This window comes from Amblyraja radiata, chromosome 16, assembly GCF_010909765.2.
Source record: "Amblyraja radiata isolate CabotCenter1 chromosome 16, sAmbRad1.1.pri, whole genome shotgun sequence".
Taxonomy (NCBI): Eukaryota; Metazoa; Chordata; class Chondrichthyes; order Rajiformes; family Rajidae; genus Amblyraja; species Amblyraja radiata.
The window spans coordinates 13,107,780-13,122,847 of record NC_045971.1 but is presented as its reverse complement, the minus strand read 5'-3'; the positions used below and the strand labels follow the sequence as shown (position 1 = coordinate 13,122,847).

Here is a 15,068-nt window from a genome sequence, read left to right as displayed (position 1 = left end):
TGCTTCTCATTAGACAATAAAATGGCTTAAAGATATATGGAACTTGTTATAGCTGTCAGCTTGGTAAAATCCAAAATACATTGAAATGATTAAAGATAAACAGTGGGGTTATTAGAAGGACAGGAGAATTGGAAAAATTTGTTGTATCCTTTGCATTGTGTTTATTGAGTCATTTATTTTCCACTCAAGTTTCACAAGAACAAATGTTTATTTTGCATCTTAGATTTATGGTACTTTTTGTGAATGTCCATGATCCAAACTGCCATAATGCGGGGGTATTCTGTACTGAAGAGAGGACAAGTATGGGAACAGAGCTCAAAGAAGGGTATGGGAGGAGGAGAGTGAGCAAGCATGCTTCAAGCTGGTGACAGTTTGCCAGCATGGGGTGGGAATGAAGAGAGCATACACAAGCTTGAGCCGTCATGTGCATGGTAACTGGAGCCACAGTCAAGAATAAGCATGAAGTCAGGCCAAAAGGAGCATAACAGAGTGTCAGGTAGTGGCTGCAATTGAGAATCTGGAAGCAAGAAACAGTGGAAAGGGATAAGAGGCAGTGAGAGGAAGGAACTGGTATGCAACAATAGTGAATTTGGATTCAACTAATCCTTATATAGCTGTAGACACAAAATGCTGGAGTAACTCAGCGGGTAAGGCAACATCTCTGGAGAAAAGGAATGGCCGATGTTTAGGGTCGAGACCCTTCTTCAGACTTTCTTACACCTTATGTCTTTCTTGCACCTTATATAGCTGTCATAGCCCCACAGCATCCATCTCATTGTTTCCAACTTTGAATGGGTAAAACAGTTCCCGTCTCCCCTCCATGAAGGCTGCCTGCTGTGAAATTGTGCGATTATGCTCATGGTGCTTTAGAAATGTAATGTCTTCTATAAACTGGGTCTGAACACGAAAGGCAGATGGGTGCACAATACAGTAAAGGTGCATTGCAGGAAAGAAAGTGATGTAATGGAAAGCAGATTTTAACTCTTGCAAACAGCAAATGTCCAATTTTGTCACTGTAAAAATTGTCAAAATCGTCACTGCCAGCAAATTGAATTGACAGCATGCATAAGATACTTAACATACAGATTAAAAATAAAACATGTCAGATGTCCATTATGCATAACTGCAATCCAATCTCATCTTGTACCAATTTTGTATTCATGGTTTTTGCAGCCTACATACAAAATCAGTTGCATTTCCTTTACAGCTTTTCTGTTTTCTTCATTGCCTAATTATCAAATTTACTATGTCTTCACTTTTTTTAAAACTATATGTTTTCTGACATTACATATTTAAGAATAGCTGACATGGCAGCAGTTATGTCAGCCACTCTTCCTGTAGTGTGTTGGGTGATAGAATCCATGAAAACAAGTTCATTCACAAGCCTGGATCAAAAATGCCCAATAGGTCATGCTAACACCATAGTACACAGTCTAGACTTTCTTCGCATTAAAGATTTTGTTGCACAGTATTTCCATTAACTTCTGTGAATGAACCTGGACAACCAGATGACCTAGAGAATGAGCCAAGATATAGGCATCTCTCAGGGTTGAGTCCGGATTAACTGATTGCTTTCTGGAGACTACTCAGTGTTTGCTTAAACAATACTGACTACTACTGCCCTGTACCTCCTAGTCTTATTGTCTACTGTTCCATATGATTCCCCTTCATAGAAAATAAACGTTAGGTTATAGAGCATGGAAATAGCCCAACTCATCCATGCCATTCAAGCTGCCCATCTAAGCTAGTTCCATTGGCCCGCATTTGGCCCATATCCCCCAACATTTTTTCCTATCCATACATTGGCTACAAGATCACAGACACACATCCCATTATATTGAGGCCAAGATACTACTAGCAAGCACAGCAAAACTTGTGGTTAAATTTTAAAAGGATTATTTATTACTATAAAATACAAAAAATAGGTGGTCTGATAGCAAAATTATTAATAGCCTTTGACTGTATAGCCTTACCTTTGCTTCTGCACTGTTCACTGGCTTTTGAGGAAACTGCACCTCCGTGGCTTTTAAAATTGTGTTTTCCTGAAGAATATCCTGTTGTGACTGGTTGTGACCAAATGGCTATGAAATGGAGAAGGAAAGGTGAGCACCAGAGATTAAAACAGCAGCTAACGTGTACCAATCCATGAGCTACATGGTGCAAAGACAGTAAATGCTTAATGCACTCGCTTTCCTCTTTCTCATTTGGGATATTTGAAAAAAAAACTTCACATGAAGCCAAATTTTTTTTAAGCACTCAAAATGTCAGAACCTCAGCCTGCTGAACTTCAAACACTGCTACAAGTGAAACAGATGCCAGAAGCACTCGCTAATTATTTGCCTTTAATCAATTCTACTAAGGAGAAGAGAGAATAATATCGCACTTTTATGTTGTCTTTCCAGCTCTTTATTCATTAGTGTCTCATATGTAAAAACCAAAATCAGTTATTGTTCATAATCATTCAAGGTGGAGAAGTTTCCTTTTTATCGTACTGGTGTGTAAAATATGCAAGGTTTAGTAAGACGTGGTATAAGTTGCTCTAGGTACGGTAAAATTTACCAATCCTGGAGAAAGGGCTAAATCTGAAACTAATCAAGTGAAGATTTGTTCCTCTACTCTTAACCCCAAACTTGCATAATGCAGAACCACCAGTTTGAAAGTGAACCAGAACCTCTACGAGGTCTTCATCAGACCTGGCTATTCTTCAGCTTTCCGATTATACCCTTTCTCCAGGAATATGGCAAATGTCACCTTATTTAGAACAACTTTTATTACACCTTAGTAAAATCTTGCATATTTTACACACTTACCACCATGACAAAAAAGGATACTTCACCAATTTGAATGTTCGTATTTTCTGTCAATATCAATTTCCTCCAATTTTTGCGAAATTTGTATTACTGCATCAAGCAGCGTGGCTAAATATACAAATTCAACAAGAAAATGGTGAAGAACAATAGCTGGACCTGTACAACTGGACATCAACAGAGCAGGGTTTGGGATTTTGCATGCAGTTGGAAGAATTTAAACCAGCGTGGCAAGAGAATGGGAACCGACGATAATTTCAGAAAGAAGTGCAGAAAACTGGATGTGAATCATAAAGGTTTACCCAATGAGCTTTCTAGGCAAAGCAATGAGTTTGGAAGCCAGAAGAAACCAAGTGGTTTAGCAGTGCCTAGTTAGTCATACTGTGGCATATTGGTTCCCTTGGTTCATTGCCTTTATTTCACCTTGAGCAATGGCCCTTACTGAAACATAGTTTAAAGATGGGCAAGAGTACAGGTATTTCAGATGATGTTGCCAGAGAAAGGGATGAGTCTGGTGTAAAATAGGAAAAAGTATAACAACATTAGGATTAGGATATTGGGTGACTAGAGTTTAAGGAATGGAGGGCTGTGTGTTTTGGAATTCAGCAGATCTCAGTTCTAGGCACCTTTGCTTTTTGTGGTATATTCACAATTTGGGCCAAACGAAAGATCCTTGATGAACTCGGTTAATGCCAAAATTGGCAGTGCGTTTGATGCCGAGAATGAGAGTTCCGTGTTACAGAAAGGGATCCATGGATTGGTTAAGTGGATATCAATGTGGCAACTGGAATTTACTTTGGTAAAGTTAACTAGTGCAAGACAAGCACAGGGTGATACAGGAGTAGGTTAAAGGGAATCTTGAAACTGTTGAGGAACCTTAAAGTTGCCAACAGTTTTGAATGGCACAAGGCTTCTTGCATCCAAATGGAAGATTTGCTGTCCCACTGAATTTTAATACAAAGAAGCAATTTTTCTGTAAAACCAAGAGGGTATGGGATATATGCTGGAGTCCTCAGGACAGCACTGATATCTTGAAAGGAATGGCTCATAACATCATCAGGCAGATTTCACGGAATAAAAACGCAAGGTGATCAGAAGCACCCTGGAGGCTACAGCTGAAATGGACCTCCACCCTGTTTCCTCGTTTCTGCTCCATCCCCTAACCCACTACCTGCCACTGCCCAGAGCCTAACAAATGCTGACCTGGCACCTGGACATTTGAAACTCAGGACCCACTTTGATCTTTGGCCAAAGTCCAGAGCCATATCTGCCCAAGACCAAACTATACTTACTGGTAGTCATAGGATTGTCGCTGCCAGTGTACAACAAACACTCTGCTACAGCATTCATAGGCACATGTCTGAACATAACAAAGGTCAACAATACTAGGATTACATGATCTCATGGGTAATGGGGAAGCAAGGACAGGTCAAGAAATAATAGAAAAGGAGTAAAGATTTTATATATGCAAAGCCTCACCTCAGGATTAAGCATTTGAAAAAACATAATTTAGTTATGTATGTAAAAGTGTCTTTATTTCCCTCATTAATGTAAAGAATTGATTTTTTGACAACAGTCCCAGATTTCAAGGTCAGTTTATATCTTGACTGTCAACATATCAGTAAGTGTGCAAATCAACCATGGAACTGAAAAACAAGAGTAACTCAGTGTGTCAGGCAGCTGCCCTGGAAAACATGGATTGGTGACGTTTTAGGTCGGGACCATTTCTTCAGACTGAATGGAACTGAAAATTTGTTCTGTGCAACATAAAACATTTTTAAAGAAAAAACAAGAACTGGAAGTTACCTTGCGTCCATACAGACATTGGTAGAAGATGACTCCCACTGACCAAACATCTACCTTATTGGATATCTTAGGAGGCTCTTTCCCAACCACAAAGCATTCAGGAGGCAAATACCTAACAAGCAAGAGAAATGTAAGAGCACATTAAGTTACCATTTCTGTGGCAAACAATACAAGCAATAGACAGGCTCAATGTGCTAAAGGACTACTGTGGAAGAGAACAAAAGTAATTCATCACGCATGAACTATAAAACTTCTATCAGTGTGCACTAATATTACATCAAAAGAACAGGTGGGATAAAAAAAGAACTGCAGTGTGATAGCAGAAAAGATTCATTAAAAGCAAAAATAATCTTGTCCCAATTTTCAGCTAGTTTCCATGATCCATCTCCAAAAAATAAAAACAAAAGTCACTAACTGGTGACACGAGGAAATCTAAATGCTCCCTCACTATCCCCATAAATGCAAACATTTCTCCTCTTCCCTTGAAGCTATGCAATATTTGATATTTCCATCCTGGGATAAAGGTTCAAAATGTCTACCCGATCTATGCCTCTCATTTGTATATGCTTCTGTTAGGTCTCCTTTCAATCTCAGGCACTCCATAGAAAACAATCCATGTTTGTTCAACCTCCTTCTAGGTTATACCCTCGGATCCAAGCAGCATCAGGTAAACCTCATCTGCGCCCACTCCCAAGCCTCCACATTATTCCTGTATGGGGCAAACAGAACTGTACAGAATACTTCAAATGCAGTCCAAACAAAAATTTATAAAATGGGATTTCACCATGACAATTCTATTCATGAAATCCATCATACTCAATGGGATCTAACTTTTAAGTAAATTTCCTAGCCTAAATCCCAACAACCTTTCTCCTTTGTCGACTCTTTTAAGATCCCTTCAATAACTTTGAAAAACATTAACATAGGAGATTATATACAATAAGAATTTGGAAATCCCAGCCTTGAAATTTGACATCTTCAGCTACTTATTTCAGTGCCCTAGGAAGCAACTGTTCAGCTCTTCTGAAAGAAAACTGGCATCAAATGAATGCGTCTAATAAAATGACTTTTCAGCCTAAGCTGGTTTCAAAAATATAATTGGTGCACTCTGTTGCTAAAAGGTTCCAGCCCAGATTGATGCTGTGCATCACACCAAGCCAAATGAAATATTCATGATGTGTTTTAGAAAGAAAAATGCAGTCAACATGAAGTCGCTTCATGTTCTTGATGATAATTTAGTTTGATCACGTCAGGCTTCACCTTACCATAGCATTAACAATATTCTTTGCCGCCTGCTGACATGGTTCATAATGGTACAGAAAAAATTCAGGCAGTGCCTCATGAAGGGCGGTAAGTGGCATTTCTAGCTCAACAAAAAAATTACATGCAATTTATATTAGATTTCAATCTAATAAGCTACTTCAGCTTCAAACACTTGAGCTTGTGTGAGAAGAGTCAACAGGCAGCTCAATGCCAGCTCACCAGTATGTGCCTGCTCCCTGTGATGTGAGCTCCATTCCATCTACTGAATTGTAACTGTCATCATCCATGATTTTAGATAATCCAAAATCTGTGATTTTTATTTCTCCACATGCTGTCCCGTTCACCAGCAGAATGTTACCTGTGAAAGCATTAAACCCCCACACATGATCAATTTCATTGTTCAGTTTTTAGTACATATGACAATTAAATACTTGATGATCAAGAAATGTTTAAAATATCGTAATACAACTGTAGCTTCAGTGACTGCTTGTTCGTGCAACTGCAATATTCATTTTTAATTAAATTCAAAACCCATTCCTTCCGAAGAACTTTATTTCAAAACACTTATTTTATATAACGTCTTCAATGTCATCGGAAAAATGGTAATTGTATTTGAAAAACCAAAGATCGCCCTTAAGGTTTTCTGCTTAACTACTGAGACAAATAGACACATCGACACACGACAAATATAGTCAGGGTGGTGAAGGAGGCATTTGACATTGTTGCCTTCATCAATCAGGGAAATATGTATATGAGTTAGGATGTCAAGCTACAGCTGTACAAGACGTTGTCAACACTACATTTGGTGTTCTGTGACAGTTCTGGTCACGCTGCTGTGGAAAGGATGTAAAAAATTACAAAGATGTTATCAGGTTGAGAGGGTTTGAGTTATAAGAAGAGGCGGGGACACTTATTCCCCTGGAACATTGGAGGCTGGGTTGGACGGGGTGAACCAACCATAGAGGTTTATAAAATGGAAGGCAGCGGTAAAATGTGAATATCTACCTTTTCCCCTCCAGATTAAAAGAGTCCAAATTTAAAGGTTTAAAAAGCGATCGAAGGGGCAGGTTTCTCCCCACAGAGGGTTGTGTGCGGATGAAACGAGCTGCCCAACAAAGTGGTAGAGGCAGGTACAATACTGACATTGAAAAGATACCGAGTAAGAAGGAACTGCAGATGCTGGTTTAAACCGAAGATAGTCACAAGAAGTTGGAGTTATTCTACAGGACAGGCAGCATTTCTGGAGAGAAGGAATGGGTGACGTTTCGGGTCATGACACGAAATGTCACCCATTCCCTCCCTCCAGAGATGCTGCCTGTTCCGTTGGAGTTACTCCAACCTTTTGCAAAGATACTGGACAGGTACATTGATAGGAAAGGTTTGGAGGCATATGGAACTTCACCCTCATCCTACCAATTCCTCTCACCCCAACCATCAGTATTTTCTTTCACGAGTCTTGGAATAATTACAACACTAGAATGAACTGTCCCATTTTTAACCTTCATTCTTCATCTCATCTTTATTTTCATTTGCATTTGCAAAAGTGTTGCATTAGGCAAGTATAACTCAAGTTTATTTTTGAAATCTCATCCGTAGGGAATTTAAAGATAGAGCAACTATAGTGAACAATCTTTGTAAAAAAAATTCCCCCAACACTTATTCCTGTACAGTCAATAGAAATGGTTGTTATTCAAACATTAGTAACCTTTTACAATTGTAATAGAAATTACTGCAATGTTGCTATTTACTGGAGTTAATTAACAGTAAAGCATTTAGACTAGTGTATGAAACTAATATCCCCAGTCATACTCTACATTAATGCCAATTACCAATATTAACCTTGGGCAGAAATACATACCTGGCTTGAGATCATAGTGGATGATGGGGGGCTTAATCTCATTCAGGTATTTCAGAGCATTGACTACTTGCATGATGATGGAGCGGCCTTCCTTTTCAGACATCAACTTGTGCTGTTTTAAGTAGAAATCTAGGTCGTTGCCTTCACAGTATTCTAACACAGTACAAAACCTGAGGAATGTGATCGATACATAAATTCATCACAAATCTCACATTTTAAAACCCGCTTAGAAGAATTTTAATGACATCTGCTTCTTCATTTGGAATCAGCTGGATCACACCATATACATAATCCATTATCTTTTCCCATACCTGTGAATCTGATCTTAAATACCATGATTACACAGCTATCGCATTGCCCATGTTTCACTCTGATCAGTGAGAGATATTCAAAGCAATAGAATGTACCCCAAGTATAGAATTAATTAATCATTTCAGGGGCTGGATGATGCTCGACTTAAACATTCAAGCAAACAATGCATTGATGGAAATGCAAGATAGTCATCTTCAATTAATATTCTTTTTCCTCGTATAAGTTTAATTTGTCAGCTGAAATGTCTGGCCTGGTGATCTTTGAAACGTCTATTGGGAGCAAGAAATGTTACCAACCACAGCAAGACTGGGAAGGCACAAATGAAAATCATGCTGCTGGATTTTCCAACTATGAAAATGTTTCATACAACATGGCGTCACAGGTGATCAGGGCTGTGAAGGTGGCTTTTAACAAACTGTTCTCTAACAGTCAGGGCTTAGATGTTGGCATGTTATGTTGCGGTGGAATAAGACCAAGTGAGGTTGCATTTGGAGCATTGTATTTATTTTGGTCACTCTGCTTTCGGATAGTTCCATGAAGGAAAAGGTTTAGAAGGATAGGGGTCAAATGTGGACAATTGGAACTAGTTTAGATGGGCTTCATGCTTAGCAAAATGAGCTGGGTTGAATGGCCTGTTTCCGTGTTGTATTGCTATAATGACATTAAAATGGCCTAATGTTATTAAGCAAAAGCTAGTTCAACAAAACTGGTTTAGTGCTCACTCTACCTGGATGTTCTCCCAAGCCCCTTTACAGCGAGCACTTTATGTAACTATTATTTTATGCACTTTATATTACTTATATCAACTAGTCCTGAGCTACTATTTTACTAATTGGAGAGCCTCCGCCTTAATCTTGCACTGAACGTTATTCCCTTCATTATGTATCTGTACATTGTGGGTGGCTCGATTGTAATCATGTATTGTCTTTCTGCTGACTGGTCAGCACGCTACAAAAGTTTGTCACTTTCACTGTACCCCAGTAAGCGTGCAATAACACCCAACTCAATCACTTCACTTCTGAAATGCAACAAACTGTGCAACCTTTGCTAACCTATTGTAAAGGATCCTTACAGCAGATAGTTTTGACTTCAACATGCAAGTAGGGCAACTTGTACTTTTACAACCATTAGTTAACCGCGGCAATAAAAGATTTAAAGCTGATTAAAACATTGTCAGCTAATATTTTTTCACATCCTCATATTTTTGTGATTCATGCTGTTATAAGCATTATGAAACTCTGAATTAATTTGGAATATTCAACATCAGCATGCAATTCTAACAGTGAGTGAAGCCCAGACTAAGCAGTGTCAGTGCCCCTACACTTCAATGGGCTGCAGGACAAGCTTATTCTACAGAGATACAAAATCTCACTAAATGAAGACAGAAACTTACGAGTCTGTATCTAATGAGAAATAATCGTAGAGTCGGACTATTCTGGGGTGATCCAATTCTTTGTGAATCCTATATTCTCTGCAGGCATGTCTGAAAACAAAATCAGCAACATTAGACAACCAGCTCAGACTGCTGTAGTAAAATTTAACAAATCTAATAATGAGACAATTAACCTTCTCTGAACAGTATTAAGATGTTTTATGCATCAAGAAACAAGAGATAATCTCTATAATTTAATTCTTCCAAAGCGTGCACATACCCAAAATGTAACAAATAAAAGTGGAGAAATCTTAGGTGAATTGAAAAATAATGTGAATTGTGCAGGTTTAACATTGCTAATGATGATTTAAAAGGTTTTAAAGACCTAGTGTTCATAAAATATCTACACGAGGACTTATGTAATCATCATACAGCAAATCCCGCACGATAAAGGTTGACATCAATAGATTTAGAGAATAAGCCTGGGTGAATTGAAAGTGGAGTTGTGTGACAGCAATTTGAAGGCAGTGCCTACAATGTGGTTGGATTTGGCCAATTTATGGAGTATTTTAAAAGACATGAAGATAATTTAAAAAGACATGAAGATAATTCTAAGAGGTCTCAATCAAGTGAAAGGGAAGGACCCATTTGCCTTAGATGAAAAACCAATGTCTAAAGGAATTGGTAATAAGGTTTGAGAAATAAAAATCTTATCCAAGAGTTGGGTGGTCTAGATATGACTATGCTAAAAGGTAATGGCAGCAGAAATACTTGGTGCATTTGATACAAGTATGATGATCAATGTGTACTGCTAAAGAGCTTTTGACCTAGAACTGCTCCCATTTTGGCTCGAATGAATGAATGGATAGCAAAGCAAGTAAATGATCAATTAAAGCATCAATCTAATCACCAGCCAGATGTGATTTTGTTTTACCAAGACTTCAGATGTCCATATAACAGCAGTCATTGCATGGGAAACAAACAAAACTGTAGTTGTTGCAAATCTGAAACAAGAACAGAAATCCTGGAAGAACTCAGCCAGTCGACCAGTCTGTGGAAAGAGAAACCAGTCAATGTTTCAGGTCAGGGACCCTTCCTCAAATTGGCTGTTCCCCAGCATTTCTGTTTTTGTTTCAGAATTCATTATCATTTTTCTAAAAATACATTAATGATAGTAATTTTGAAAAGATTTATCACCATTCGTAAGAAATTTCAAGATTCCTCAGTTTTGCATAACTGCTCCATATTCTTGCAACTATGTTCCTAATTCGCCTAATTATAGGAAGGATGTCAACAAAATAGAGTACAGAGGAGATTTACTAGAATGTTGCCTGGGTTTCAGCAACTAAGTTACAGAGAAAGGTTGAACAAGTTAGGGCTTTATTCTTTGGAGCGCAGAAGGTTAAGGGGGGACTTGATAGAGGTCTTTAAAATAATGAGAGGGATAGACAGAGTTGACGTGGATAAGCTTTTTCCACTGAGAGTAGGGAAGATTCAAACAAGGGGACATGACTTGAGAATTAAGGGACAGAAGTTTAGGGGTAACATGAGGGGGAACTTCTTTACTCAGAGAGTGGTGGCTGTGTGGAATGAGCTTCCAGGGAAGGTGGTGGAGGCAGGTTCGTTTTTATCATTTAAAAATAAATTGGATAGTTATATGGACGGGAAAGGAATGGAGGGTTATGGTCTGAGCGCAGGTATATGGAACTAGGGGAGAATACGTGTTCGGCACGGACTAGAAGGGTCGAGATGGCTTGTTTCCGTGCTGTAATTGTTATATGGTTATATGGTTATGTTCCCTTGTTTCAGATTATCCAGTTAGTGGAAACATCTTGACATCTACCTTGTCAAGACCCCTCAGGATCTCCTAAGGTTTCAAGATTATCCCTCATTCGTCGAAACTCTAAAGACCATAAATCTAATTTATTTTGCTGCTCTTAACAGATTAACAGCTGGTGGCAGGAAATAATTCAAGTATTTTATGTGCCTCTTGGTGCTTCAACTAAAACTTTTTTCTGCAGTAGCAAAATAATGCAGAATCGAAGAGACCACAAGCCTAAATAAATAAAAATGGAGACACTTTATGCTCAAGTAATAATTAAAATGATATGCTCGAAGAATCATTCTATCCCTTAATAACTACCAACTCATAAACCCGCTTTGAATTTAATTGGCTGAGCCTGGGGGACTAAAGTTATGTTGTAGAAATTAATCTGCAACTCATATCACAATATATGATTATGATTGAATTGAAGATATACTGCTATTTTCTAGAAATCAGCAATTGATTACAGACAATCCCTACACTGCAGGAGGGCGAAGTGGTTGGTGTGGTGGCATTCTCAGAAAACTGCCCATTTCGCCATTTCCCATAATACAAAACTGCATCATCCACACGTGCATGAAGAAATGAGTGTTGAAGATTTTTTCCCCCCCCAAACAGTTCCGTGTATCTCAATCTAAATTTTGTACTTACTTTGTTTCACAAATTTTATGAGAGCAAATTTTATTTCATGACTCAAATTTGTGAATTTTCTACGGTTCACTTTCTGTTACCCAAACCGTCATAATGTGGGGGTTGCCTGTACCATAATCACCTCCCGTTTTGTTTGCGAATAAGCCATTGCATTCAGAATGTTCTAAGCTCAAATTTCTTCCCAGGAGCATAATGTAATATAAAGTAAAAAATATTAATGAAGTGCACTCCAAGAACTATCCGAAACCAGATAAATTCCCTCATTATAAAGCCAGGCATTCTTTAAAAAATTGCCTTTGGAATATCCTGAGATTGTGTGCTGTATTCAATATCTGAAGGTTTAATTATTTTGCTCTCTTAACTGTGAAAGTGGGAAGCAGGCAAAGCAAATATGTCACTGTGCAAATCCAAAGAATCGATATGAGTAACTGGTTCATGTAAACCTTTGGGAACTCCGACATAGCACAAAGGAATAGAATAACTTTTTTGATAGAGGTTTTTGTATAATGAATCATAATGATTTGCAAAATCAGTGATATCTTTTGTTTGTGCCGAGAGCCAAAAAGTCACTTTCAACATCTGAATGGCAATAAGTATACAGCAAGTTATAAGAACTACAATCAAAACCATACAATCTGTAACTTTTAATGGGATGTGACTTGTAATTTTAATTCTCCTTTTTCAGTTGCTCACTCGTAACATTCATGCCAGAGTGAAAAGATTGTAGTTTCAGATTGTACTTAGAAATTTGAAGACTTAATCAGCGATAATCCAATGCAGTACTGGAATACTGACATTGCCACACAATCAGCAATGATGGTTTTCTGATGAGACATGAAAGCAACAGCCTGCCCGCATTCTCATGGATATAATAGATTCCACAGAGCTGTTGTAAAGACAGTTCTTTGATTTACTCAGGCAATAGTCTAAAACAGACGAGACACAATAGAGTCCTGGAGTTGCTGGAGCAAAGAAAAAGAGTTGCTGTAAAACTCAGTAGTTCAGCATCTGTGAAGGAAAACGAACAGTCAACATTTCGGGTTGGGATGCTTCATCAGGACTAATAGAGTAGAGGGGAAGTGGTTAGTATAGTGATAAGGCAGAAGGATGGGGAAAATCTAGTAAGCAATTGATGGAGGGATAAGGAGGGGTTGATTGGCAAGTAAAAGTCAGGTAGGGGAAGCGAAGGGTGGAAATAGGAGCAGAGGCTGAGAGGTGATGTGAAGAAAAAGGCAGCAGATTATGGAATCTGATAAGACAAGATGATCGTGAATGAATGTAAATAAGGAGTGCTGGTGGCAGATGGTACCAAAAGAGTGGGAAATAGCAGCATGGGGAGATGTGGAGGAGAGTTAAGTGATGATCTTAAACAGATTATATGTTCGCATCACATTGCTGCGTGTGGATGCTTTCGGATGCTGTTTAGAAAAGGATTTTTTTGGATCAACTTTCCTTTAAGAATCTCCTTTTAGAAATATCAAGAGCAGAGAAGCAGGCCATTCAGCCCACTAGTCCACGCCATCCATCATGCTCCTATTTTGTTCTTTCCATATTCCCATCAAACCCCTCCACCTCTGTCATTCAGCAATACTTGAGGGGCAATTTACTGTGGCTGGTTAACCTACCAACTAGTTCATCTTTGGGTTACACACGATCAAAAAAGCTCAGGCAGTAGCCCTCCTAAAAATATTAGTCGAAAAATCACTGGTGAAGTTTGGATAACATCAGAATTCTAATGTAAACTCAGGCTGGTACTTACTTGTGGTAATTCTCCTTCTTTTCCTCCCTCCAGGTTTTATTTAACTGGTGTATTTTCACTGCTACGTATCTCTGTTCTTGTAAGTCGAATGCCTATTGAAAAGGTTTTAAAGCAGAGTTTATTTTTATTTTTAACTGGCAAAACTTGAAGAAATGACATCAACAGCAAATAACAAGTATCTTAATGCAGTATTTAAGACACTTTAAAATTCTCACCACATAGAAATGAGTGAAATGACTGCTTACTTGGGTTAGGCTCTTTGCCACTTGTGAAAGAAATATGTTTCCCCTCCCACAAGATCCTCTGTGCACTACTCTAGTCTTTTAAATCCACTGCCTTCTCTTCAGCTGTGTGACTTGTTCCAGTTGCTGATCATTCACGGATGTTTGTCTGAACAATCTTAAACCCATTGGAAATAGCCTGGATTATATGCCCTCTTCCTATTGTTTTGGTGTGTCTGGCAGTACCTGATCTGTAGCACATTTTTGCAAATTTCCAAAAAGGCTCTTTGAAGTGAGCTAGGTTCACAGCACAACCTCTCATGTATAGACACTGCAGTTCGTCATGAGAGCCTTGAGAAAAGGCACCTATTCTTAATGCAGTTTAGCATTAGAAAGCCGATTTCCATTTCCAACTACTTGCTTCTATTCTTTCCCTTAAAATACAGTAATGCTTCTATTCTTTCCCTTAAAATACAGTAAAATAACTGAAATTATAGTTAATAATTAACCTCGTTTAAATTGCCAAAACTAAAAATTCCACATGTAGCCTTATATTTGGGGTGTCAGTCTACTGGTGACAATAGAATATTTTTCAAATGCCCTGAATAGCACAAAAGCTTTGCTCTCACCTGACCAATGGAGGGAGATACAATAAGCAAGGCAGTATACTGGGAGAGCGATGACCTGTTTAGCACACCAACCTGCTACAAATCACACTCCCATTATCATTATGAAACCAATGCTCAGCTATCAATGAAAAGAGGAACCTGTCTGCTAAAATTATAACTGTGGCAAAAATGGTTAAATCACATCAAATAAAAAGGATAGAATCAAACGTCCTGGCCAAATGGACTTGCATGAAATGTGTTTGGCTGATCTCTGTCAGGTCTGCAGTTGAGTAATTCTACAGCAGATATCTACCCTCAATTTGTAGTTTCCATATAAATAACTGAAATATGTGTTGTACAGTTGTTTGAAATGGAAAACATTTTTACCCTCCCACAATATTTCATACTTTGTGCATTTATTTATCAGACGAGCTTACCTTGTACACTTCACTAAAACCTCCTCTTCCCAAAAGGTGTAATAGCAAATATCTGTCGTTTAACATGGGGTGATCTTTAAATCTGCAACAAGAACACTTTCAGATATGTATACAACAGATATTTGTGGTTGAAATTGCATGAACAAATA

The 15,068-nt window shown here is 38.3% G+C and overlaps 1 protein-coding gene across 5 annotated transcripts in view; it reads right to left on the bottom strand.

Annotated features, from left to right (window-relative positions):
* tlk2 (tousled like kinase 2) overlaps positions 1-15,068 on the bottom strand; it is an 88,984-nt gene that overhangs the window by 6,747 nt on the left and 67,169 nt on the right. For all 5 annotated transcript variants that reach the window (XM_033035110.1, XM_033035112.1, XM_033035111.1 and 2 more), the window contains exons 14-20: positions 14,920-15,001; positions 13,654-13,745; positions 9,440-9,529; positions 7,735-7,904; positions 6,096-6,234; positions 4,614-4,725; positions 1,974-2,081 (exon numbers count right to left, since the gene is read on the bottom strand). In XM_033035110.1, coding sequence (XP_032891001.1) covers positions 1,974-2,081; positions 4,614-4,725; positions 6,096-6,234; positions 7,735-7,904; positions 9,440-9,529; positions 13,654-13,745; positions 14,920-15,001 — 793 coding nt within the window. The remainder of the gene's footprint in view (positions 1-1,973; positions 2,082-4,613; positions 4,726-6,095; positions 6,235-7,734; positions 7,905-9,439; positions 9,530-13,653; positions 13,746-14,919; positions 15,002-15,068) is intronic.